This window comes from Protopterus annectens, chromosome 1.part2 (genome assembly GCF_019279795.1).
Source record: "Protopterus annectens isolate FY-2018-M chromosome 1.part2, PAN1.0, whole genome shotgun sequence".
Classification (NCBI taxonomy): domain Eukaryota; kingdom Metazoa; phylum Chordata; order Ceratodontiformes; family Protopteridae; genus Protopterus; species Protopterus annectens.
In genome coordinates this window covers 257,960,748-257,987,535 of record NC_056727.1, presented here as the reverse complement: position 1 = coordinate 257,987,535, position 26,788 = coordinate 257,960,748, and the positions used below count along the sequence as shown (strand labels likewise).

Sequence of the window (26,788 nt, the reverse complement as noted above, 5' to 3'; positions counted from 1 at the left end):
TTCATTATTAATGCACTGCTGCCACAACCCTTATGATGAACATAGTATATCTGTATGTGAGGGTCTAGTACAACTGTATGTGAGGGTCCTCACCATCATTGTAGATGTACAAATAGGATCATTGCTATAGTAAGAGCTCTTGCACCCCTTCCCCACTTCCTGGTTAATCTCCTGGTTCTGGGTTTACTCATATTCTTGTTTGGAGATGCCTGCTCTTTGTTTAATACTTATGATGGCGAATACAGTGTGTGCGTGATAACTGCCTATAGATGTAGTTGCAAGCTTTATTCCCCACCCTTCCTCTTTGTCTTGTATAGACAGGTTGAATTAGCCAATCACCCCCCATTCAAATCTTTTTTTGGGAATACAGAACACTATTAGATGATTCTCAACTTCTTTAAAAAGTTTTTAGCAAGCATTTCTGTTAACAGTAGATTGTATACTTATTATATTACTGCTTTCTAATCCTTGACTTTTTCCCTAAGATCCATCCCTATTCCTTTTAATAATGTTATTAAATATTGAATTACCCTTTCCATCCAAACAGATTTTTTATTATAACAACTATGTCATCTACACAGGTCATTATAACTGGAATTTGCACACATTTTCCTCTCACATTCTGCCTTTCTCATTTTACTCTTAATGTCACTATTTAATTCATAATTGAAGTGTTACTCACTGGACTTCCTTGTCTATCCCTTTATTCATTTATAGTTCTCTACTTAACCATCCATTAATTAGTATTCACACTCTGTTGTTTTTAAAAGTAGTCATACATATTATTTTAATTTGTTTACTAGTATTGTATTTATCCATATAGGAAGTCTATTGTATCAAACACTTTAACATATCCTACCATTAATTTTACTTGTCCTTCTTTCATAATATCATTTACTGCTTCATGAAAAGTTCTTGACAACCTCTACCATTAATACCAAATACACTTTCTGCTATTATGTTTTGTATTTTATTTTCTCTTCTGTATAATCTTCATAAATATATTATAATTAGTATTGTTTAATACTATCAGCATCCATTTTTTTTTATTTCTTGTTTATTCCATTTTTATTCATATGAATTTTAAGATTCCACTACAAATCGACTTATACTTTAAAACCTCTTCCATCCATTCATTCAGAATCTTTTCAAAATAAACCTTTTGCCAATCCTTGAACTTTTTAAACATTTTATAATCAATTCCATTTTAACCATCTATATTAACGTGTTTAATTAATTCTTTTTACAATTCTTTATTCATTACATCTGTGATTTTCTTTTTTAATTTACCAGTCTCTCTGGATTTCTCTACTTTCCGTCTTTTATATACATCTTCTACATATTCCATCATTATTTCCATAATTTGTTTTTTCTTAACTTCACCATTTTTGTCCCTATTTTGCCTTATTGCACACTTTTTCTCTTTTACTACGTGTCCTAAGTATGCTGAAATATCTTCTTTTTTTTTTTTTTCCTTGTGGTAAATATCTTTGTTTAAACAACACATTGTTGATTCCTTCTTTATTTTTCTCATATATTACTTTTTTCATATTATTCCATTCAGTTGTAGTCTAAATTTTCAAAAACTTTTTCATGTACATCCACATACTCCTTTCTCTTTTTCTTCTGCTCATTTCCCTACTTAAAATTGTCTGTCTATATTTCTTTTTAATTACTATCCATCACTCAGTCCTGTTTTTGGAAAACTGTACCATTTTTAAATATTCTTTCTGTAATTATGTAATTACATTATCTCCATTAACTTCAATATTCCATTCTTTTTCATTCATTTTTTTTCTTTTTTCCAGTCTTAATATTTTCTTTATTTTCTTCAGTTTCTGTCCATATTGCTAGATGGTCCAAAAATCCAGTCCTGGCCTGTACTACTACTTTATTCCTTCTGGTAATATAAATAATCGTCGTTTTAAACATGTTTAATAATTGGTGAAATAAATTTTCTCTTTCTTTCATCATTGTATAGGCTTAAATTGCTATAATTCTGTATATCTACCCAGTCTTACTGAGATTTTATCTAATATTTTTACATAAAACTGCAATTCCAGAACTATGTTATTTTCCCAAATTCCATAATATGTACCCATTCCATACGTTTTGTCTGTAATCTTTCTTGTTTTGTTATAAATCCTGTATCTTCTAATATAATTGTCTACCTCACAATTTTTATACCATTCTGTTATTCTTATTCTTCTTGTCATATTCATAGAACTGTTCATATTATTTATTTTTTTTTTTTTAATTTATTAGATGTTTATTTTTTTTCCTTTGACTTCCTTTCTTCCTTCTTTCTAGCCATTTCCTTTTTTTTTATATTTATACTCTTAAAACTTTCTTTTACTGTCTCAGTTTTACCTATACAAGTTTTATTTTAACTTCAATCCAGTTCATATCTTCATCACTAACTTCTGATTTTTTTTCTACACCTCCATGTTTCTTCCTCACGAACTTCCTTTTCTTCTATTAGTTTTTATTTTTTTCTTTTGTTTTAACGTGTCCCTTTCTTTTACTACCTCTTTTCTTTCTTCAGTTTCATTTTCACTTTTCTTTTTCTGTACAGTCTATTGCTAAATGTCAATTTTCCACAAATTTAACATAATTTTTCACTATTATTCACAAAATGCTCTTCTTTTTCTGCATAAACACATTTTTACTAGCCTCCAATCTGTTACTAAACTTCAGTTCCCCTCCGTATTTATAACAATTGGTGTATATATGATTTTATCATTTTCCATTTTTAAAATAACATTGCTGTTCCATCCCCCAGTCCACAAACCCCTCTCATCGTAAACTTTTACAGTATCCAATATTCTTTTAAAAAGTCTTTTTAAAGTCTTTTTCATTATCTGTTTGAATATGTATATATCATTCTTTCTATCTCTTTGTATACAGTCTTTTTAATGTACTTATTCCATGGATGTTCATTTCTCTTTTGTTTAAATGCAGTAATAAAGTTCTCCGTTCCTTGCACAGTCTCAAATGTAATGTCTCAAAGTCTCTGTTTATAAGAGTAAATGCTCTTACCTCTTGAATTTTAATATCCAGAACTAAAACAACACTGTCCTAAACCTTGTGCTTGTTTAATGGAGCCTCATGCTTTTACTTTACAGCCTTACCACCAGTTTTCTTTTATTTACATTTTCCTGTTTGCTTTCTTTCTCTCTTGTTGCACTTGTCACGGTCTCTGATAAGTTTTCTTCACCTTTTTCTATTTGTGATCTCTGCTGCCTCCTCTTCAGTTATTATTTCCATTGTTTCTTCTCGCAGATGTTCTTCATGTTTCACTGTTACAGTCATCACAATTGGGTTATCCCTGCCAAGGTAGCCCTCTGCTGGCCCAAATACCAGAGACTTTGTACTTCTGCGTTGGTTGCTGTTGCTTGAGGACTGACGTCAGGTCGTCAGTATTATAAAGTAAGATAGCCGACGCCATTACATCAGTCTTTCTTGCGGTGGAGCCCGAAGCAGAAGCAGTTCACACAAGTGCTAGTTGGCAGCTACCTGAGTTTGTTTCCAAACTGAAGTTGAAGTCTTCTAAAGCTAAGTACCCTGTTGGGGATCCTTTTTTCTTGCACTAACCGATGTCAGAAAAAGTTAATAATTGTCTTGGCTGTAGAAAGCAAATACCACACCGAGAATTCCACTCTTACTCCGTCACTCGTCTAGGCCCAGACCATGACGTCCCCCATTGTCACTTCTGTGCTTTGTGTAATGCCAGAGCTATCTGTCGCCGGGCCCTTATTGTAGCCAGATATTTTCGTTTATAGTCCTCGAGTTCTGATGTAGCTTCAGTAAGCCATCCGACAGCAGATCTTCCGAAAAAATGTAAAGATAAAGGCAGAGACAGACCACACAGGTCCAAACCTTCCGATGACGCTTCCGTTAAGCTAGTCGTCAGTCCTCCGGTACTCAGTGAGGCGCTTTCGCAGTCCTTTGTGCCCACTTGATTTGCAGGCCACTACCAAGACCCTGTCAGAGTGAGGTATGCTGCAAAACTCTTCTTCGTCTAAGGATCCTGCAGTTGTCTGTACCTTGGATGGGTCCAGAGCCGCTCAGATGGCACCGCCTTCTGAGGAAGTCCTTCGCACCACCGAATCTCGACACAAACTGGTGTCTTCTTTCGCGGCTGCCATTTTTTCGAAAACAACTGAGTTCCTTAGGCCCAGGGTTTGAACCACACCCAAGAAACTGACTGCCCACTCTCAGGCATCTGCTACCTTGCCTCAGTCTCAGATGCTTAAAATGGCGGAAGACCTTATCATGCAGATTAGGGGAAGCCAAGCTACCCCCTCAAAAAGTAAGAGATCTGTGCCCAGTAGTCTTGTCTGAAAGAGTCAGATGAATCTGATGCATCTCACTATGAAGGCATGCAACCCCTCTCCACTTATGAGGATTCTGATGCAGAGGAATCCATTCTTTCAGTCTCTCTCCCAGAGGATTTTTCATTTTGGGGAAACCCTGCATACTTTAAGGGAGCGTTTCCAATGGGAGAGTCAGGACTACCATCAGTCTAAAGAGAGACTCGAGGAATTCCTAGATCCTCTGCAACACAGACCCTTGGCCATCCCCCTAGTCCTGGATGTGGTGTGTATGATATTTTCCTTGAATCCAGCTTGACTCCTGACACCCTACCGCCTGCTCCCAGAAAACCAGACAGGTACTACAGAGTCCCTGACTCACATAAATATCTTTTTAAAAATCCAACAGCTGACCCTGAAGTCATTTCTCAAGGGCCAAAAGGGATTAAAGCAACCTCTGCTAAGAATCCCATCCCCTCAGACAGGGATTCCCGAGCATCGGACAGATGGTGTAAAAAAGTATACACCTCAGCTACTCTTGCTGTCAGGGCACTAAATTGTCATTTCCATATGCTTAAATATTAGCAGCATACCCTGGAACTCCTTAAACAAAAAAAGTCTTCCTTTCCTGCTTGGGAAGAATCTAAAGATTTACAAGACTTAATGGATTCTGCCAAGTCAAGTAACTAAACACACTTTGCACTGTGTTTTTTATGACCTAGAAGCTTCTTGCAGGGCAGCAGTCACTGGATCTGTCATTAGAAGACATGCATGGCTTAAGTAACAACCCCTGCCAGACCATGTCAAATCTAAATTGTTGGATGCCCCCTTGCACAAAGATAACTTATTTGGCACTAAGGCAGAAGAGATCTTAAAGATGGAAGAAAAAGCAAAATCTATGCAAACGGTTAAAGATTTCTTACAGGTCCAGCTCCCTAGGTTCAGCAGGCATTTCCCCTCCAAGCACTGGTCCTTTCCTGCTCCTGGTAAACAGGTCCAGCCTAGGCCCCATGGAAACTGACCCCCACCCCCCCCCAGACAGCAGCCCCAGGGAATGCAAAGATCTAAGCAGTGGACTACCTCCACTTCAAAACCAGGGAGTTGTGAGCCAACCCCTTATGGTAAGAACTCACAATGACTCACCTCCTCCTGACCTCCCCTCTGCCCACCTTCACTTACCCCTAGGAGGAAAACTCTCCTTTCACTCAAGCACCTGAACCACCATTACCAAGAACCAATGGGCTTTGAACATTGTGTCTCAGGGATACAACTTCTCCTTCCACACCCTTCCAACCCCAAAAGAGTTCATAGATCTACCGCCAAATCAGTAGGCAGAGGCTCAAAAGCAAATCCATTCCCTGCTGTCTTTGAGGGTAGTAGAGCACAATCCTGCAGAACAGCTAAGCCAAGGCCTCTACTCCAGACTTTTTCTGGTGCCTAAAAAAGAGGGCACCTGGCACCCCATCCTCGATCTATCCATTCTAAACATGTTCCTGGTGATCCCAAAATTCAAAATGCTCACCCTCCAGCAGCTGCTACCCATGCGCTCCAAGGACGCTTGGCTAGCCACCCTGGGTCTAAAAGATGCCTACCACCACATTCCTATCAGGGAATCTTGCAGAAAATATCTCCACTTCAGGGCAGGATCTCCACACTTTCAGTTCTCTGTGCTTCCCTTTGAATATCTACTCCTCCCAGAGTTTTCACAAAATGCCTGGCTCCAGTCATTGCCTTTTGCAGACAAAGAAATATTCAAATTTACTCCTACTTGGATGACTGCCTTATTCAGGCAGACAGCCAGGAAAAGCTGCTCAAACACCTGGCCTTTGTAAAGAGCCTTCTAACCTCCCTAGGGTACACAATCAACAAAAAGAAATTAAAACAGGTGCCCACCCAAAGGATAATCTTCCTGGGAGCAAGTCTTGGACACAGCATCCCAGATGACATACTTTACACCAGAGAAACAAATTTTCCTGTCAGCCTACTTCTCTCAACTGGCCACCTTTCTCCAAGGAAAATCCTGTGAGCTCTGGGGTTCATGGCATCTTGCATACTCCTCATTCCATATGCCAGACTGCATATGAGGAAACTTCAGTGGTACCTAAAGAGACTTTGGTGTCAGCATTCTCAAGACCTGGAAACTCTTTTACCTATAATTCCTTGCCTCAGAAAGGAATTTCTTTGGTGGGCAACAGCATGCTCCCACAGCAAGGGACTGCCCTTCCCCATACCCCACCACCCAAACCCTAACCACAGATGCATCAGACTATGCTTGGCGTACACACCTGGATGGCAGGTGCATACAGGGCCAATGGAGCCCACAGAAAATCCCTTTGCACATCAGTCAAAAAGAGATGATGGCTGTGAAGCATGCCTTGATAGCTTTCAAACCCCTTCTCTCTCCAGGGGTGGTTCTGATCAAAACAGACAACACCACTCTGATGTGGTACATCAGCAAGCAGGGAGGGACTCACTCCTACCCTCTATGCAGGCTGGCCATGACCCTTTGGCTCACAGCCTCTTCCATGCAGCTACACCTGTTAGCACAATACCTACCAGGCTTTCTCAACTCCCTGGCAGACCAATTAAGCAGAAACCTCCTGGACCCACACGAGTGGCAGCTCAACAGAAGTACCTTCACCCTAGTAACTCAGAAATGGGGAACTCCGAAGGTCGACCTCTTTGCCTCCCACACCAACCATCAGCTCAGCAAATTCTGCACCAGGGAGCATCACTGCATGGCTTGGAAAGTGGATGCCCTGTCCTTCCCCTGGGTCAGCCTCTCTGTCTGTGCCTTTCCTCCCCTACCTCTCATCCCCAGGGTACTGCTGAAAATAAGGGAGGAAAAACCAAGGACCATTCTTATAGTTCCAGACTGGCCCGACAGCACTGGTACCCCTTGCTGCGTCCATTGCCTCCATGGCATCTTTCTCAGATTCCAAACCTCCTAACACAGAGTGAAGAGGAATTCATGCATCCCCAATTGCAGACACTCAATTTGGCAGCTTAGCTTATTCTTTAACCCCGAACCAATCTGCCATCTTCAGTAAGGTTCTGGATGTTATCCATGAGGCCAGATACCCTAACACCAGAAAGTCTTAAGCAGATAAATGGAAAAGCTTCTGCACCTGGATCCAGGCTAAGGGGACCAATGCGGCACAGCTCTCCATCCCTCTCATCCTGGATTACTTAGCTGACCTACTGCAATGTGGTCTCTCTTTCTCCTCTATAAAAATTCATGCTTCTGCTATTTCTGCTCATTTTCCCACTGAGCAGCCCCTTATCTCATACCTTTTGATCAAAACAGTTCCTCAGACGGGCTAGCAACTTGAAGCCCCCCAGAAGGGCACCAACACCAGCTTGGGACTTTAACTTTGTCTTGGAAAAGCTCACCCTGCCCCCTTTCAAACCAGCTTCTTCTGCAGAGCTAGAATTTCTCTCCTGGAAGACTGCCTTCCTTCTGGCCATCACTTCAGCCAGAAGAGTCTCTGAGCTGCAAGCACTCATGGCTGTGGAACCCTTCATCATCTTTCATGCGGACAGGATATCCCTCAGAATTAACACGTCCTTCATGCCCAAGGTGGTGTCCAGTATGGCTCTCAACCAATCCATTCATTTTCCCACCTTCTTTCCTAATCCGCAGAACAAGGGGGAAAGGATTCTTCACTCTCTAGATGTGCACAGACAAACCATTTCCACATGGATTCCACACTGCATCCATTTCTGTTGCAAACAGCATGGTAAGCCTCCTCCTAAGGTGGTCAGGACACACTCCAGCAGAGCAGCCTCCATCGCTGCAGCTTTCCTCAGAGGAGTCCCCACCAGGGACATCCTGGATGCTGCCACCTGGACGTCTGATCACACTTTTACCAAGCATTACCACCTGCCTCTCTTCTCCAAATCCAGGGCAGGGTTTGCCTCTGCAGTCTTGCAGGGCATCCTAGCCAGCCCCTAGCTTCCTTGACTGCCTCCACCCATTTCCTCAGCTTTGGGAATCTCCCCTAATGTGATGACTGCAACAGTGAAACACGAAGAACATAGTACAGTTGTGTACACTTACCATAAATGTAGATGTTAGAGTGTATTCACTGTTAGTCCTGGTTTCCCTCCCTCCATCCCCCTTTTTTCTCTTTCTCCTTTTGTTACCATTCTTCCTTGTTGTTCTCATTTCCTTACAAGGGACATATTGGTATTTATTTTCCACTGGTGAGGTTCTTCCACCAGAACCTAGCCTCCCACTTTGGGGGCTTCTGACAAGTTAGGGTAAGAAAAACTGATGTAATGGCTTCGGCTGCCTTACTTACTTACTGACAACCTGACATCAGTCCTCATGCTACAGCAACCGACGCAGAAATACAAAGTCTCTGGTATTCGGTCTGGCCGAGCGCTACCCTGGCATGCATAACCCAAATGTGAGGACTGCAACAGTGAATACACTCTAACATCTACATTTATGGTAAGTGTACACAACTGTACTTCACCGCTTTTGTTTGGTTCAGTCTGAGCAATCATTTCTTGCAGTATGTCATCCCGCAACTCTCCCAACTGGAGGGTTGTAACAGCACCCTCATTCTCTTTTTCCTTCAACTCCACAAAAAGGTTTTGTTGAAACAAAATGTCCAGGTCTACTATAACACCATCTCCTGAACTGGCATTCATTTCTGCTCCCTCATTTTTGGTTTCCATGATGTGAAGACGTACTCCCAGCCACCGTTGCGTTAGGGCTGGAGCGTGTGCTTGTAATTTCTAGAGGTACTGTTTGCAAGTACCATAACATAAGTTCCCTAATGCCCTTGCCATATTTTCCCCAATTGTAGAACTACTACCTCTGGTCTCCCATGAAAAGCGGCCACTAACCTTGTGGGACCAAACCTGGACAAGACGATAAATAAAAATAAATGAAAGGTAAGCTGACCAGCCTGCTGCCATTTTTATTATTTGTATTTAATATACAAGGGCTAAAAAAAACTTCATAGAATTGTATGGCTAGGCTTCTATCGATCCTCAAGGATCAACAGCCTACTAAGTACCTGTGAGCCTACTTGCACATCATCAAATACCAATTGAATAAGTAGTGGTAGATCCTGCTTGTATTCTGAGATAATTTTTTGTTCACATTTGAGATTCAAATGCAAAGGATGTCACTTGGTATTAAAACAAGTTATCTTAGTTGTTTTTTGACCGAAATCTGCTGAGTCTTTAATGTATGGTTTGCTGTACTGGTTTCTTTTCCCTCATTTATGCAACTTATTCTGCATCATTTTGGAACACATTTAATTGTAGCATTTATTTATGTGCATTAATACTGGATTTTTGTTACTTATGCAGGTTGTAGGAGGCCTAGATATTCACAAAAAGATGGTGGTAGATGTGTGACCATTTTCAGAGCACCATTCAACACTTGCTTTCTTCTCCATCTCTGAAGATCTGCTCAAGATGTCCAGCAATGCTCTCTGTGTATTTAAATGGAAGTATTTATCTCTGTGAAGCCACTTTTTCCAACATGAGCCTCATGAAGCCAACTAAGTGTTATTGAACTTCAGTTATCTCAATAACTTGGTGTAGCACTTTAAAGTCTGAAGGACAGCATAATGGGAAGAGCATATCGGTATGATGGAGAAAGGGAAGGGGACTTGGCTTTTTTCTTTTTAATTTATTTTGTTCTGTCTTTTATAACAAGGAAGTATACCTGTAGCTTTCTACAAAACAGTAGCTAGATGGGCTTGAACTTAATATACTTGATTTCAGCAACAACAAAGATAGAGGACAAAGTGCCAAGCAGAACTTGAACCAGTACAATATATGCATGCACAAAACTTGGGTTTCACACTGCTTTTGTATGTAGTATGAATACAGTAAATTATCTGTGTTCACATTTTTATTACCTTTGACCCTCCATAGAATGTTTGTATATTGGCTGGTTTGACAAAACATCTTTATGTCCTGTTTTACCTAAGCTAAATATTTTTGCATTTTTGTAACATTGGGGACTATATGTTTTATTTATACCTGTTAATATGTATCGGGGACTGTGTCTCACCTAGGTCTTTTAATAAAATTCTAGATAATGTAGTACAATGCAGATGCCAAGAGCTGAAACTGCAGAATGCTTTGTGTAGAATTCATTCTCTTATTTCATATTCTAGAAGTTGCACCTAGTAAACATCCCCATAATAACTTTCTTTGGATTAATGTTTTCAAGTGTAATCAGCTTTTTTTAACACTTAACATACTGAATGTGAATTAGAAAACTGGTAGCACTCTTAACTTTTAAAATGCCCACGTTTTCAACATTGCATACTTCAGTAAAACACTTAAGACTAGTTTGTTTTTACCTTTGTGATGTTATCCCTTCTAAACCTACTGCAGGCAGCAAAAATCAATGATGTTGAATATATGTATATTAGGTATGATTTTGGGTGGGGGGGTTTGTTCTTTTGATTTATTACATTGATAAAAAAGCAAATGTACAATCATTAGCTAAACATACATCCTGGTTACCCTCTGCAATCCCTTATATATATATGTATGATTTTTTTTGCTTTTTTCATGGTCCTGTTTTGAGTTATTTGAAACAATATATTACTCTGGAGTGTGTTTTTAGCAGGTATTAGGCTATGTTACAAAAAATATTTCCACATCCCTTCCCTTTCCTGCAGTGGTACTTATTGGTTGGAATTTTAAACATTTAATAGATTCCTAGATAAATACACGTTTATCCTGCATTCATTCATTGATTCATTCAGTAATTAGAACTTCAGTACAATGGTTTTGATTAAAAAAATGACTAGTTGCTGAAAATGCAGGTTGGAGACAATCTGCTAACTCAAGCACCTATCTGCCATAGCTGTTCCTTCAGCTTAGTGCTGCACATCCATGGGCTCTGTCTGTGAGAGAAATCCAGGTGCTTGGTGTCCTTGCATGACATGGAGTTTTTTGCATGTAGAATGATTTGAAATGTTCCTCTTGTTTACATAAAGCAATGTTCATGTTCATATTTAAAATAAAAAAGACAAAAAATTGTTGCCAAACTTAGATCAATGTTTAAGTTTAAAAGGAAAAAAAAACTCCACTACATGTAACTCTTGTATTCCTCTGGATCAGTACTTGGCTTGGGGTAGTCCCTGCAAGTGGTCATATCTGTTCCAGTGTCAACTGCCATGTGCTCTGCTTCAAGGGGAAATTAGTCTTTTGTGAATTTATTTTGTACATAAGTATTTGTTACATATATTTTAGTAAATGCTTTCTCTTTCTCTTTGTTGCTTGTGCATAATTTGGCCGATGTTATAGATAGTAGTGCAAGCATTATTTTCTTATTAAAGGGGAAACGATTTCTTCAATTTGTGTGGGAAATGGTTAATGTTGAATGTTTATATATTTTCTTTTCTTTTTGCATGCTGCATCATATGCTGTGGGAACTATAGGAATCTCCAAACTGTATGACTCGATCGAAATAAAACATTTTAAACTTGTTATTGTGACCATGTTTTGTTTCATTATCAGAAAAAAACTTAATTTGCTGCTCTTTTCGGCAGCATGTGTCCAGGGCATGTCAAGCATACGTTCTCTGCAGCAAAATCAGTTATCCTGGCTTTTAAGGGTGTAAACATAGCTTAAGTGTCCATTTATGGTATTTCTATAGCACAGACTACTTCATCAGAAGTTTTTAAGCTTGCTTTCAGCAATTGTTTGTGTGGTACTTTCTTCCACCACAGTCTTACTGCATCTGTTTTTACTTGTATCCTTTGTAGCAGGATCTGTTTAATAAATAAAACTGTTCCACCTGCAATCATATCTTCAGTAAAGAGCATTCACTGGGAATAGCTCACTGTTTTATGATGCACAGAGGTGGAATTGAATATAATCCCTTCGTCATTGCAAACGGTTTGCTGCAACATTTAAGGGTTTAAAGTGGTAATTTTCTATTCGTCCTTAAAGTAGCATTATTTTCTGTTTTAATGCCACTTCTAAAATTACAGTTTTCGTTTGAAACAAAGTACTGTGTTTGTTCTTATCCTTTGAGTGGTTGTTCAGAAGATGTGAAATTCGGCAATGCAAAATACATACTTTGAGAGGTTAATAGGTTTACTCCTGGAAAAAAAAATTCTAAGCTGTCTTGCCTGATTCTTTGTATTGACTAGTAACGCTTTGATCCATTTTGGTATGTCTGTTGCTTGGGATTAAGGAGCTTGTCGTCCCCAATTCTTTTTAGTCTAGTCTTACTTTTCACTTGTTTTCCTTAGTCATTCACAGGAATGCACCTACAGCTATAACTTACCTTCTTGGGAATGTCACCTTCGTGTTGCCCCATGATGCCATGTACAGGAGGTGGGAGAATTACAGAGCTTACCCAGCCACATGTCATTTGGACACAGTGGAGTCCATGCTCCTGAAAAAAAGGGAGAATGGTTTTCTGGATCCCTTGACTTGCACTTAACAAGGCACTAGAATTATAAGTTTGCTTCCATCCGTATCCAGATTGGTGTCTGATCATTCTGATTCATCCTTGTTTAATCAAAGGTCATTGGGAGGTATTTCTTTGACCATTATGGTGCTTGAATGGAGAGGTGACTTTACAGCATCCCCTGTTGGGAAGGAAACCTTAACATGCACAATCTCAATTTCTCATTACAGTATACAGATCTGATCAAGTAATACTTGCTGTTCCATCAATTGACATAGTTAGAATTTGGGATCATGGTGAATTTGGTTCTTAAGTGATTTTTGGTTGCACATTTATGCTAGAGGCCCATGTTCTGATGCTGAAAAAAAAAGTCAAGAACTTGTTCCCTGGTGGCAGAGAACCTAGTTTTGTGGTATACCACTGTCTGTTGAAATGTAGGTTGAGGCTAAAATTGCTCTGTTGTGATCAGTATTTTACCCTGGTTAACAAATTCCGATAAATGAAATGCAGTGATTAAACAGCTTAATACACCATTCGTAGTTTTTCCTCATTGCAGTGCCTTTCAACCACACATCTTAATACCTTCTGATGTATAGCCATCCAGAATTACCTTCAGTACTCTTTCTGGCCCTGGAAGAGGAGTTTCATTGCCCCTTAGAATACTCCATGTTAGAATCTGTGGAAAACATGCTGAAAACTGGCATGGATAGTGAGCTGTTATCTTATGTTAGCTCTACTTTGGGATGCTGAATTGCTTTGGCATTGCCTTTCTTCTGAGAAACTTTCTGCTTTAGGCAGTCTAGGGTTGATCCATGTCTTTTGTTAAGTCAGGCAGAATATCTGTGTTATCTCTACTCAGAGATATCTGGCTCATTTAAGAATCTTCCTTTGTAATGTTCTGTGTCCTGATTAGGTCACAAAGATGTTTACATTGAGTCCTCTTACATATGAAAAAAAGAGTTAATGCTGTGGGCTATTGTGGCAGAACTAGTGTATATGTTGTGTGAGCCCCTACAGACATTGTTTTTGAAGTTGCTTTCTCATCTAGTATGTTTCCAGTATGCACATGTGAAATAGGCCTTTGAAAAGTTTGACTGTTTGCTTACTGAAAAGGTCCTTAGTGTGACATTTAAGGTCAGCTTCCAAGTTGCTAGGTGCAGTTTTGATGGGGCAGATGGTGTGCCAAGGGCCAGTGTAAGACCACATGACTTCACCTAACCTGTTTCTTTGGATTAACTGGGTATAAGTTCTCAGATGATGCATTTTGAGGTTGGTGTCCCTTGGAGACCTCTTGCAAGCCATTACTGATTACCTTCAAAACAGGGATTACTCTGCATCAGAGGGTGTATTTCTGCTATTGTTCCAACCCAGCTTCTTTTTAGAAAAATGGCCACTACAAGATGGTAAGATTACATGTGGTTCTTTCTGCTCTTCATTTTTTATCTTGGTGGCTTTGACCTTATCCTCTTGGCAGTCTTTAGAACAGCCTTCCCAGTTCTGGAATGTTGTTGGAGAAAGCATTTCCAGTTTCATTCCAACCTGGCAGGTGTTTAGCCAGCATTCATGGGAAAGTATTTTCTGGTTTTGGTAGCTTGTCTTTTTTATCGTTTATCCTTGTTGTCCACTTTTCGTACATGCCTACAAAAATGTCTGCTGCTTGTCTTTATAACTTGTAGGTGGCAGCATCACAGAGTATAAAATAAGACAACAAGCAATTAGGGTTAGAGCCTTTAGCTGACTGTAGAAGTATAACAAGTCCATGTGTACTATAACTTGGTGGTGAAGTCTGTGGATGACTTCTTCAGTTTCCAAGCAATTACTTGTTTGTTTTAATACTGATAAACTGAATCAGATGTTCTTTTCATTTGTTCAACTCATGAGTCTTGGATCAGATCTCTGATATGACTCTGCCCCATTTACTAGACTCCCAAATCCAATTTTGGAGCTCCTCCCTTTACCCATAAGGTCACCCTGCAGTACCTTAGATCTCATTTCCTCCCTTATGCTACAGATGCAGATCCTTATCACAGAGCTTTAGGGTATAGTTTTTAATTACAATGAGTGCATTTTGTTTGTATTTTTATTGTAATATTATCTGTTCTAATCACCTCTTCCTCCCTTACCTTAGTTTTCCTGGAGTTCTATCACATTAGGGTTGTAATTTATATATTCTCCTGTTTTCTGCCTTCAGTAGTTTTCAGTACCATTGTTGGTGCTTCCCTTTTCCTTCCAACCCTTTAGAAGGTAATTCCTTATCTTGCCATTGTTGATAGTTAAATTGTTGCTCTCTCTTCTTTTACCATTTTTGTGATTATGACTGAAAAACCCACTGGGTTTAAAAAATGCACTTCCTTATGGGTACAGGATCCATAATTATGATTCACACTGGAAGTGTGTTTATTGTCTGGGTGTGTCCCATTTGAATACCTAATGTTCTGTATGTGCTGGATTCCATTCCAGGACCCTTAACCCAAAGGGATTGCTATTCTCCTCCTCCTCCTTCGTCTTTTTCCCGCACAAAAATATTTAAGACCCATTTGGAGGCAAAATAATTGAGAAAGCAGTCTCCAACCCACTCTTCAATGCCATCTGCTTCTTCAGAACCTTGTGCCAAAGTACACAAGAAATTGGACCCGATACCCTGTGATCCAAAGTGAGAATAGTAGGATCAGATGCCCTCAGATCCGACACTTAGCCAGTCCAAGTCTCAAAGGACCTGGTCCCCAGGGTTCTTTCCGGAGCCTGTCTCTCCTTGACTCTATTCTCTCTCTTCCTACAAGAGACCCCAAGGAGAGTGTGTCAACCCCAGTCTGCTGCTTCCTCCATCAGGTCCTCCAGGAACCTTTCTGATGCCGAAGTGGATAGGATGATGAAGTTCCTCAGAGTTTAGATTCAGATGGGGGTTATCCGGGCTCCATTTCCCATCAGATCGGTGAGCCTTCCTTCTGTTTCCCCCATTGTGATTTGTCTTATCTGACCAGCTTCTTTTAAGACTTCGTATTCAATAACTCCTAGAGATGTCCGCATCGGATCTGAAGACCGCTAGCTCTTCTACTCTGACTACAGCCCTCACTTGTCCAGCACCTATTCCCTTGGACTGGGATGAGTCCCGGAGCCAAAGTGACAGTGCTGGGTCTGGGGGGTTTGGTGAGGTTATTGTAGCCATCCCTGCCCCACTTGGCTTCGGCTTTGGTTAGCTTGGGTCTGCTCCACCTTCGAGCCAGGGATCCGGGTAGGGTTGGGCAGGGTGGATCTAGAGCTTTGACACCTGTGCAGCCAACTATGGCTTCTCCCAGTCCTTCTGCTTTTTGAAGTGGTGGAGAAAGGGTCTTCTCTCATTCAAGAGACATGGCTACTCTTTCTTGTGATCTACAGCTCTGTCTCAATCAGGTCCGAGCTCTGGTCCTCTCAGACCTGTCAGACGAGAACATCTGCCCTCTCACGTGTCCAGACAGTCCCCTTTGAGGGCTTCCCCTCTCTTCGGACACCTGTCTGGAACCATCCCAGTGAGGAAGTTCCTCAAGTGAATGTGCAAGAGGAGGCACATAGCCTCCCCTCAGGAGTCACTAACCAAAGACACTGACTTAAATGAAGGGGAGGGGGTCCCCACGGTCTCTACCAGATCATGGCTCCTTCATAGACCTCTTAGAAATCTTCAGGCAGAAAGGTGGATGGTCCACTAAATGTTCTTCGTGTTTCACTGTTGCAGTTCTCACATTTGGGTTATCTGCCTGCAGGTAGCCCTCAGTTGGCCTGAATACCAGAGACTTAGTATTTCTCCGTCAGATGCTGTTGCTCCAGGACTAACGTCAGGGGTATAAAAACAGGCAGCCGACGCTGTTACATCAGTCTTTCTTGCTGAGGAACCTGAAGCAGAAGCAGTTTGCAAGTGCTGGTTGGCTGCTATCTGAATTTTCGTTTAAGAATTTAATAATCCTGAAGTCTTCTAAAGCTAAGTACCCCATTGGGGATCCTTTTTTCTTGCTCTAACTGATGTCAGAAAAAGTTAACAATTGTCTTGCCTGTGGAAAGCAAATACCTCGCAGAGATTTTCATTCTTACGGCGTCACCTGTTTTAGGACCAGACCACGGGGTCCCTCACTGTTGGTTTTGTGCCTTATTTAACACCCGAACCATTCGTCATCAGGCTCTCTGCCACTAAATTCTTTCGCTCTCAATCTCTGTATTCTGAAATGTCTTCGGTAAGCCATCCGACTACCGATATTCCGAAAAAATGTAAAGATAGAGACAGACCGCATAGTTCCAAAACTGCCGAAGATGCTTCCGTTAAGCTAGTCGCCAGTACCTCAGTGAGGTGCTTTTGCAGCCCCTGATGCCCGCTTCAGTGGATTCGCAGGCCTCTACTGAGACCCATTCGGTGTCCGATATGCAGTGAGACTCTTCTTCGACTATGGAACCTGCAGATGTCTCTACCTTGGATGGGGTCCAAAGCTGCTGAGCAGGCACCGGCTTCTGAGGCAGTTATTCGCCCAACCAATGTTCGACTCAAACCAGCGACTTTTTGAACCAAAACTACCGAGTTTCTTAGGCCCAGAGTGCGCACTACGCCTAGAAAACAGGTGACCAAAGCGCATGCACCTGCTCCCATCCCACAAAAACAACTGCTTAGAATGGCTGAAGACCTCATTATGCTGATTAGGGGAAGTCAGCCTTCCCCTGCTAAGAGACAGAGTCCAGTCCCCTTCAGCGTCTACTGACCAGGAGTCCGATGACTCTGAAATTTCTGATTATGAAGACATGCCTTTATTTGCTTATGAGGATTCGGATGCAGAGGAATCCATTCCCTTTGCCACCAACCAGAGGATTTTTCTTTTGGTGAAACCTTGCATAACTTACAAGAGCATTTCCACTGGGAATGCCAAGACTATCCTCAGTCCAAAAAGAGACTTGGAGAATTTATAGAATTGCCTCAATACAGGTCCTTAGCAATACCCCCTGTCCTGGATGTTGTGGATGATGATTTTATGGAATCCAGTCTTATTCCTGACACTTTACCTCCTGCCCCTAGGAAACCAGACTGGTACTACAGAGTACCTGACACTCACAAATTTATTTTCAGGAATCCTACTGCTGACGCAGAGATAGTTTCCCAGGGGCCTAAATGTATCAAGGCTACTACAGCCAAGAATCCCACCCCTTTTGACAGGGATTCCAGAGCTTTGGACAGATGGGGTAAGAAGATGTATACCTCTGCAACTCTTGCTGTTAGGGCATTGAATTGTCAGTTTCACATGCTGAAGTACCAGCAACATGTTATGGAACTTATTAAACAAAAAGTGGCAACATTTTCAGACTGTGCAAAAAATAAAGAATTAGACCCTTTCAGCACCCCCATTCCTGCTGTCCTGGAGTTTTTAGTCTCTGTTTCACGAAGGGACTAGTTTCACTATTTTTAAAGTGCAGGTGGCAGCAATTTCTAATTTTCTTTCAGGGGAAAATACTTCTTCATTAACTTAATCAAAATTGTGTAAGACCTTCAAAGATATCTGTTTTGCTTTAGCTCCCAATAAAGGATTCTACACCACCCTGAGATTTAACAGTTGTGCTGCAGGCTTTGACTCTTGAACCATTGGCTAGAGCGGACTTAAATTTTTTTATCATGGAAAACTGCTTTACTTTTGGCCACTACATCTGCTGGGCGAGTGTTTGAGATCTAGGCACTCTCTTCCAAATCCCCATTTGTGATCTTCATAAAGATACCTTACAAACCAATTCGTACTTACTGCCAGATGTAGCATTGGAAGTGAATATTAACCAAACCATTAATTTGCCTGATCTGATGTCTTCTTCATTCTTACTTATGATAGGGTCTCTGACCCAACCATCAGATCTGGTTCGGCCACATACTACAGACCTGGATCTGACTCTCAAGCTCTTCCTTCCTAACCATAATGCCCTGTATCCACCCAAGTACCTCAGATCTTATTTGCCGCTCAATGAATTGATTGCGGATCAGCATTCTCTCAAGCTTGGGTAGATTGGTTTCCTAATTGTTGTAGTTTTTCTTCAGTCTTTACGTAAATTTGCAAGTCCTCCTTCCCTCCTTTTTGACTATCTGTTCTTAAAAATAAATAAAATAAAAAAGGTTAATTGTATTTGTATTTATCTTAGCGTTAAACTTTAACTTAGTTAAGCTTAGAGATTAAATTCTAAACTTCAACTTTAAGGTTATAGTTTATAGTTAATGCATTAGAAAGTGATACTTCGTTCCTAGTGGCCTTTATTTTGGCGGGGGGTTTTCATAGGCATGAGTGACAAACTGGTACCTGGCTTTAAACGCTGCACTTCTTGTGGGCATAAAATTCCCAACCAGAATGCCCACAAGGAGTGCGTGTACTGCCTGGGTGCAACATCTGTGCCACTTTCAACCCTCTGGCTTTAGTAGACCATCAGAATAAGCTTATTCTTCGGGGCCTTCTTCCCTTCCCTGCTCCAGAGGCTCAGACCCCATTTGTGGCTTCTTCCTGTCCTGCAGGAGTGAAGGAATAGAAAGAGGTCCATTCCAGTTTCTCCAGGGACTCTCTTGAACCGAAAAAGCACAAGAAATCTTTGGATCCAACTCAGTCAGATCTGCAGAATTTACCCCCTTTGTCAGATCCTGCAGTCTCTACTGATTCAGGGGATGTCATCACTATATCTCCCATGCCTTAGTCGGCTCCTACATCAGATTCCTGTACCTCCGGATCCGAGGACTTTGAGGTCTCCTGCACTGTCCTCTAAGTCCAAGCATTCCCAGCCCCCCTTGTCAGCTTCATCTAGGTCCTCTAGAAGCTGGTCCATGGCAGATATGGACAGGATGATGAGGAAATTCCTAAAGGCCCAGATCCAAATGGGGTTAGTTTCGACTCCATCCTCTGCCAGATCCATGAGCTACCCAAGCCGTACCATCAGGACTCCTCTGATCCGACCCTCTGCTTTGGAGTCGCAGGATTCAGGACTGCCATGGTGATTGAGTTTGGCCCCAAGAAAGCTCCCTCCTTTGACATCGAGGATGCCCTTGACGAGCCCTTTTCCACCCTTTTCGGAGCAGAGTAAGTTTTGGAGCCATGGCATTGGTGCTGGGTCTGGGTGACTGGGATCAGCTCCGTCCTTTTCGGAGCCGTCCCTTCCATAAGGCACTTTGGCACTTAACCACTCGGATCTGACCCTTCTGGAAGCCGTGGATTTGGAGCGAGTCCTGCCTGATGTCCTTCAAGGATGCATCTGCAGTCCTTACAAATGGGTTGTCCTGTCGTCAGGCAGCCCTTCGGTCGGCCGGATTCCAAAGTCTGGGTCTGGCCTCGGCTGGTGTCGCACTTCACCCGACGTCATAGCTGCAGTTCTTCGGGTATAAAGGCATTAGCCGACACCATTTTCCTCAGTCTTTCTTGCCGCGTGGCGCCCGAAGCAGAAGCTGTTCGCAAGTGCCGGTCGGTCAGATCCAGAGATTACTACTACCGAATACTACTTCGAAGACTTCTAAAAGCTAAGTACCCCGTTGGGGACTCTTTCTTGCCTCAGCCGATGTCAGAAAAAGTGAATAACTGTTTAACTTGTGGGAAACAAATACCTCATAAAGATTTCCACTCTTACTGCTTACCTTGTTTAGGCCCAGACCACGACGTAGCAGCTTGTTTAGCCTGTGCTTCTTTCAACCGACGAACGCTTAGGCGTCGGTCGGAGTTTGCTGAACAGTTTTTCGGCTCAGACTTTGCGTACATAATGCCGTCGGATCCTCCGACTACTCAAATTGTTAAGAAACGCAAAGAAAAGGACCGACACTCGCTGTCCGCGGTTTCGGCCGAAACCACGGTTAAGCAAACCGCGAGTGTCTCTGTTTCGGCCAAAACCGAGCAAACGGTTCAATCTTCAGCCGAATCCATTACTACTACCGAGGCCCCTTCTACCCTAGTTGAATCGGCCTCTGAAGTTTTACCTACTACTGTGGTTTCACAAGAATTATCGGACACCATCCCTTTGGATGTTTCTACCCCAGCACGTGGTGCTGCTAGGCCTCCTGCAGCCATGTCTATAAAGGCCTTTGCCAGGGCTAAAGCAGCCAAAACTTCTAAGTCTGTGCCTGTTAAGCCCCCCTCTCACAGGCCCAGTTCCAGTTCCCAAATGCTTACTCTGGCAGAGGATCTCATCTCTTTAATAAGGGGATCCCAATCTCACCCAGACAGGGCCTCTCAACCTCCAGAAAAGAGACCAAGAGCAGAGCCCCCAGAGCCAGTGTCCTCAGATGACTCTTCTGATGATACAGACAATACAGACCATCCAGAGGCTCCTTTTTCTACTTATGAAGATTCCGATGCTGAAGAATCGATTCCTTCTGCCTCTCCACCAGAGGAATTTTCCTTTGGGGAAACTTTACATGCCATGAGAGAGCAATTCCAATGGCAGGGACAAGATTTCTCAGATTCAAGAAAAAGGCTTAGGACCTTTTTACACTTACCGCAACATAGGCCTTTAGCTATACCTCCAGTTCTTCCTGTTGTGGATGATGCATTTAATGATGCTTGCACTGCTCCTGATACTTTACCTCCAGCCCCTGCTAAGCCCGATAGGTTCTACAGGGTCCCGGACACTCATCACCATTTATACAAGGCTCCTTTTGCAGATCCTGAGACTATCTCCCAGGGGCCCAAGGCAGTAGCCGACCTCAGCGAAAAACCCTCTCCCTTCTGAAAGGGAATCCAGGTCCTTAGAGAGATGGGGTAAAAAAGTATACACCTCTGCTACTCTCTCAGCTAGAGCTTTGAACTGTCAGTTTCATATGATCCAATACCAAGAGTTTATGCTTGATCAGTTAACTAAGAAACTGTCCTCTGATGATTCCTTAGATAAGAAATATGTTCTAGAAATGGTGAATAACATTCAGCAGGTTAGTAACCATTCCTTAAAATGTGGCTATGATGCACTGGAGGCTTCATTTAGATCAGCCATGACTGGCACAGTTATAAGAAGGCATGCATGGTTGAAAGAACAGGCCTTGCCGGATCATGTTAAAGCAAAGCTATTAGATGCTCCTATGGATAAGGTCAGTCTATTTGGTTCTCCTGCCCAACAGGTACTGAAGAAAATGGAAGAGAAGGCAAAATCTGTACAAACAGTGAAAGATTTCTTACAGGTTCAGCCCCCAAGGTTTAGCAGGAACTGGCCTTCCAAAAATTGGTCATTTCCAGACTCCTCTAAAACTCAGAGAGGCAGGAATAGGCGTTCGAGGCAGAAATCAATCCAGAGGTGGTGCCTACAGGGGACGCCAGTGGCAAGGCAACAACCAACGAGGCACAGACACAACCACTACCACTGCAACAGGACAATCACAGTGACTTGGCTCTGACACCGCCTACCAGGGAACAAATAGCAGCACCCTTAGGCGGAAAGTTAGCCTTATTTTCAAAAAACTGGCACTATATCACAAGAGACAAGTGGATTTTGCAAACTATAGACCAAGGCTACAGGTTTCATTTCCACACTTTACCAGTAAAGAGGAATGCCAAACCTACCACCAAATCAAAAGACAGAAGCTCTAAAACAAATAGCTCAATTAGCAAAGATGAGTGCTGTGGAAAGGGTACCACCTACAGAACAAGGCAAGGGATTTTACTCCAGACTCTTCCTGGTACCAAGAAAAGAGAAAAATTGGAGGCCTATTCTCGACCTGTCCGCTTTAAACACATTCATCATTGTTCCAAAATTCAAAATGCTGACCCTACAGCAACTTCTTCCCATGCTGGGCAAGGAGTATTGGCTGGTAACTCTAGATCTCAAGGAGGCATACCTGCACGTCCCCATACGACCAAATTGCAGAAGATACCTCAGATTTCTTGCAGGATCAGAGCATTATCAATTCTCAGCATTGCCCTTTGGCTTATCTACTGCCCAGAGTGTTCACGAAATGCCTGGCATCAGTAATCGCTCACTGCAGGCTTCAGGGAATCCAAATTTATCCATACCTGGACGACTGCCTGATACAAGCGGACAAAAAAACAAGCTGACACAAGACTTACAAAGAGTCATTTGCTTACTACAAGCCCTGGGATACACAGTCAATTTACAAAGGTTAAGACTGATACCATCCCAAACAATAACCTTCTTGGGTGCAGAATTGGACACAGTAAAACAGATGGCATTCCTAACTGCAGAAAAACAAGAACAACTTCCTCTCTACTTCTTGGCATTAACAAAGCAGAACAAACTAACAGCAAGGAAAGTACTGCAGGCCTTGGGCTTCATGGCATCCTGCATAATCCTGGTCCCCATGCCAGACTGCATATGAGAAAGCTACAGTGGTACCTAAAGAATTTATGGTCTCAACACAGGCACAGCTTAGAATCCAAATACCACTAATCCCATGCCTGAAACAAGAGTTCCTATGGTGGGCTCAGGCATGCCAGTCAAACCCAGGTTTGTCCTTCCACAGCATTCAACCAAGCCAAACCATCACAACGGACGCCTCAGACCTCGGTTGGGGGCCCACATGCTGGTCAAGTGCATACTTGGCTTAAGAACTCCAGATCAGCTGCACCTGCACTTAAATCAAATAGAAATGCTGGCAGTAAAACTAGCAATCCAGAATTTCAGACCATTCCTCCAAGAAGGCCAATTGATGATAAGGACAGACAACACCACAGTCATGTGGTACATCAACAAACAGGGAGGCACTCATTCATACCCTCTATGCCGAATGGCTCTGGACCTATGGAATATGGCTCTGAGTTACAACATTCAGTTACAGGCAATATTTGTACCGGGAAAAGAAAACATCCTAGCAGACATGTTAAGCAGAACTACCTCGGATGCTCACGAATGGATGCTACACCCGGACATCTTCAAGGCCATCACAAAGAAATGGGGACTGCCACAAATAGACCTATTCGCATCCCCACTCAATCACCAGCTCAAGAAATTCTGCACAAGGACATACCACCCACTTGCTTGGAAGGTGGACTCTCTATCCTTCAGTTGGAAAGGCCTGACAGCATATGCATTTCCACCTCTTCCTTTGATGCACAAGGTACTACTGAAAATCAAAGAGGAACGTCCAAGGATAATTCTGATAGCTCCAGATTGGCCAAGACAACATTGGTATCCATTACTGAGGAGCATGTCTCGGGAACGTGGACACTACCCCGATTCCTTTGATGTTAACTCAGAGCGACTACAACATCCTGCATCCAAACCTGAAAACTCTGCAACTGACTGCCTGGAACATTACATAAGAGCAACTAACCCAGATTTATCCCAAAGGGTTAAAGACATTATCCTTGAGGCCCGCAGACCTTCAACAAGAAGGAACTATGCAGGAAAATGGAAAAGGTTTCTCATTTGGAGTACTGAAAGGGGGAAAGATGTGTCAAAAGTAGACATTGCCAACATCCTGGAGTATTTGGCAGAGCTTCTCCATACAGGCCTGTCCTATTCCTCCATCAAGATACATGCATCAGCTATTTCTGCAGAATACAGCTTCGATCCCCCTGTCTTTTCACATCCTCTACTCAGGCAGTTTCTGAGAGGAATTAAGAATGTAAAACCTCCTAGGAAACCACTATTACCAGCATGGGACTTGAACTTTGTGCTAGAAAAATTGACACTCCCCCCTTTCGAACCAGCAGCAACAGCAGATCTTCAACACCTATCCTGGAAAACTGCTTTCCTGCTGGCAATTACTTCAGCAAGAAGGGTTTCGGAACTACAGGCTTTAATGGCAGTACAAACCTTCCTAATCTTCCATCAAGATAGAGTGTCCATGAGAACTAATCCTACATTTATGCCTAAGGTGGTATCCAGAGTGTCTCTAAACCAGGCAATCCACCTACCTACCTTCTTACCCAATCCACAGAACAGGGGGGAAAGACTGCTGCATACCTTGGATGTACATAGACAGTTGCGCTACTACCTGGACAGAACCAAGGGCAATAGAAAAACTGACCAGCTTCTGGTAGCATATGCAACAGGAAGGGAAGGAAAAGCAATTTCCAAACAGACAATCTCCAAGTGGATAGGAAATTGCATTAGATTCTGTTACTCCTACCATGGAAAGCAAATTCCACAGAACATAAGGCCTCATTCTACAAGGGCTACAGCCACTACCACAGCTTTCTTATGAGGGGTGGCTACCAAGGACATTATAGAGGCTGCTACTTGGACCTCTGTGCATACATTTGCCAAGCATTATAACTTACCTCTATACTCTAGATCCCGAGCAGGGTTTGCCACTGCTGTTTTGCAAGGGATCCTAACTACACCATAAATTTCTTCTTCCTCCTCCCCTAGTTTGGCTATGGTATTCTACCCATTTGTAAGGACTGCAGATGCATCCTTGAAGGACATAGTACAGTTTTGTACCTACCATAAATGTAGATGTCCGAACAGGATAGCATCTGCAGTCAGGATTACCCACCCTCCTTCCCCTCTGTGGTATTCCTAGGGTATTTGCCCACCTAATAGCTAGCTGGGGGGGATTTCTTATGGTGTATTTGTATATATGTACATACATGCTTATTTTTTGTGTTTGCCTTCTACCTTTTGGAAACATTGGCATTTATCCAAAAATTTAGCTATCCAGGAGGGCAACTGGCATCTGGGGCAAGAAACACTGAGGAAAATGGCGTCGGCTGATGCCTTTATACCCGAAGAACTGCAGCTATGACGTCGGGTGAAGTGCGACACCAGCCGAGGCCAGACCCAGACTTTGGAATCCGGCCGACCGAAGGGCTGCCTGACGACAGGACAACCCATTTGTAAGGACTGCAGATGCTATCCTGTTCGGACATCTACATTTATGGTAGGTACAAAACTGTACTTTTCTCCTCAGTGGTTTCAGCTCCCAGGGAGATGGAAAGGGCTTTTCCTGGTCCTTTGGCTTTTCAGATAGTGGAGAGCGTTTTCTCCCAAGTTGGAGATCCGACAGCAGAGGTTCCCCAGTCCGCCCCTGTACCCTCCGTCGGATCTAGGCTTTGCTCTCTCTCATCCTGCCATGAGTCTTCCTGTTCTGAGCTGCCTCCAAGAATTCCCTGTTCTGGAGGGATCCTCTTCTTCCGACACTTCCCCAAAACACCCAGCCGAGGAATTCCTCGAATGAAGACGTGCAAAAGTAGGCACTTGGGTTCCCCATTGGAGTCCTTAAACGAGGATACTAACTTAGATGAGGAAGGATCCCCCTGATCTCCACCTGAAGATGTCTCCTTTGGGGACATATTAGAGATCCTGAAGCAGAAAGGTGGGTGGTCTGCCCAAACTCCTTCCTCTGAGGAGTCAGTTTTTTTGGAGGAGTTTGGGATGGGTCCAGCTACATTTTGGGTGACACCCCCTCCCCCACCCCCGGTGGATGCCCTGGTGGATTTGGTATCTTGGCAAGCATGGAGGGAACCGGACACCATTGAGCCAATACCCAAACAACCCAGTAGGTTTGTGGTCCCCCATGCAGACAGAAAACACTGGAGTAAGGGTCCCATAGTCTATTCCATCGTGGTGGCAGCAGCCACAAAAAGCTGGCAGAAGAAACAGCTAATGTCCATCCGCCTGACAAGGAGTCTGTAGAGCACTGGACAGGATTGGGAAGAGCGTTTATGCCTCCGCCACCTTTGTGCTGAGGTCATTGAACTACCTGGCTCATGCTGCTCGGCTGCAGAGAGATCTGATCAAGAAACTGTCAGCTTTTCTCGAGTCCATGCCTGCGGAGGAATTTAAGAACGTTTTTCCCAAGCTGACCACTGTCGTCCATCGCCAACTCATCGATGAGGTTAACCTCCCATACCATGGAGGGCATCTCGCAAGCAGCTGGTTTGGGATTTTCCCTAAGGAGGCATGCCTGGATGCGACTATTTGCCTTTTGCGGAGCCCTTTAAGGCGTTGTTCATGCATGCACCTTATGATGGCTCTTCCCTTTTTGGCCCGTCAGTTCCAGACACGCTTACCCATAGTGAAAAGGATGGAAAGATCCTTTCTGCTGTTAGAATCAAATGTTAGAATCAAATTTTCTACCCCTAGAGGTCCTTCTCCAGGAACCAACATGGAGGTAAGAAAATGTGGTTTGCAAATCCCAAGGGCCTTTCCAGGAACTGCA

At 42.7% G+C, this 26,788-nt stretch overlaps 1 protein-coding gene across 1 annotated transcript in view; it reads left to right on the top strand.

The window, feature by feature from the left end:
- PPP3R1 (protein phosphatase 3 regulatory subunit B, alpha) overlaps positions 1–11,788 on the top strand; it is a 715,388-nt gene extending 703,600 nt beyond the window's left edge. Inside the window, exon 6 of the mRNA XM_044055966.1 lies at positions 9,642–11,788. Coding sequence (XP_043911901.1) covers positions 9,642–9,689 — 48 coding nt within the window. The 3' untranslated portion in view covers positions 9,690–11,788. The remainder of the gene's footprint in view (positions 1–9,641) is intronic.
- The last annotated feature ends 15,000 nt before the right edge of the window (positions 11,789–26,788 follow it).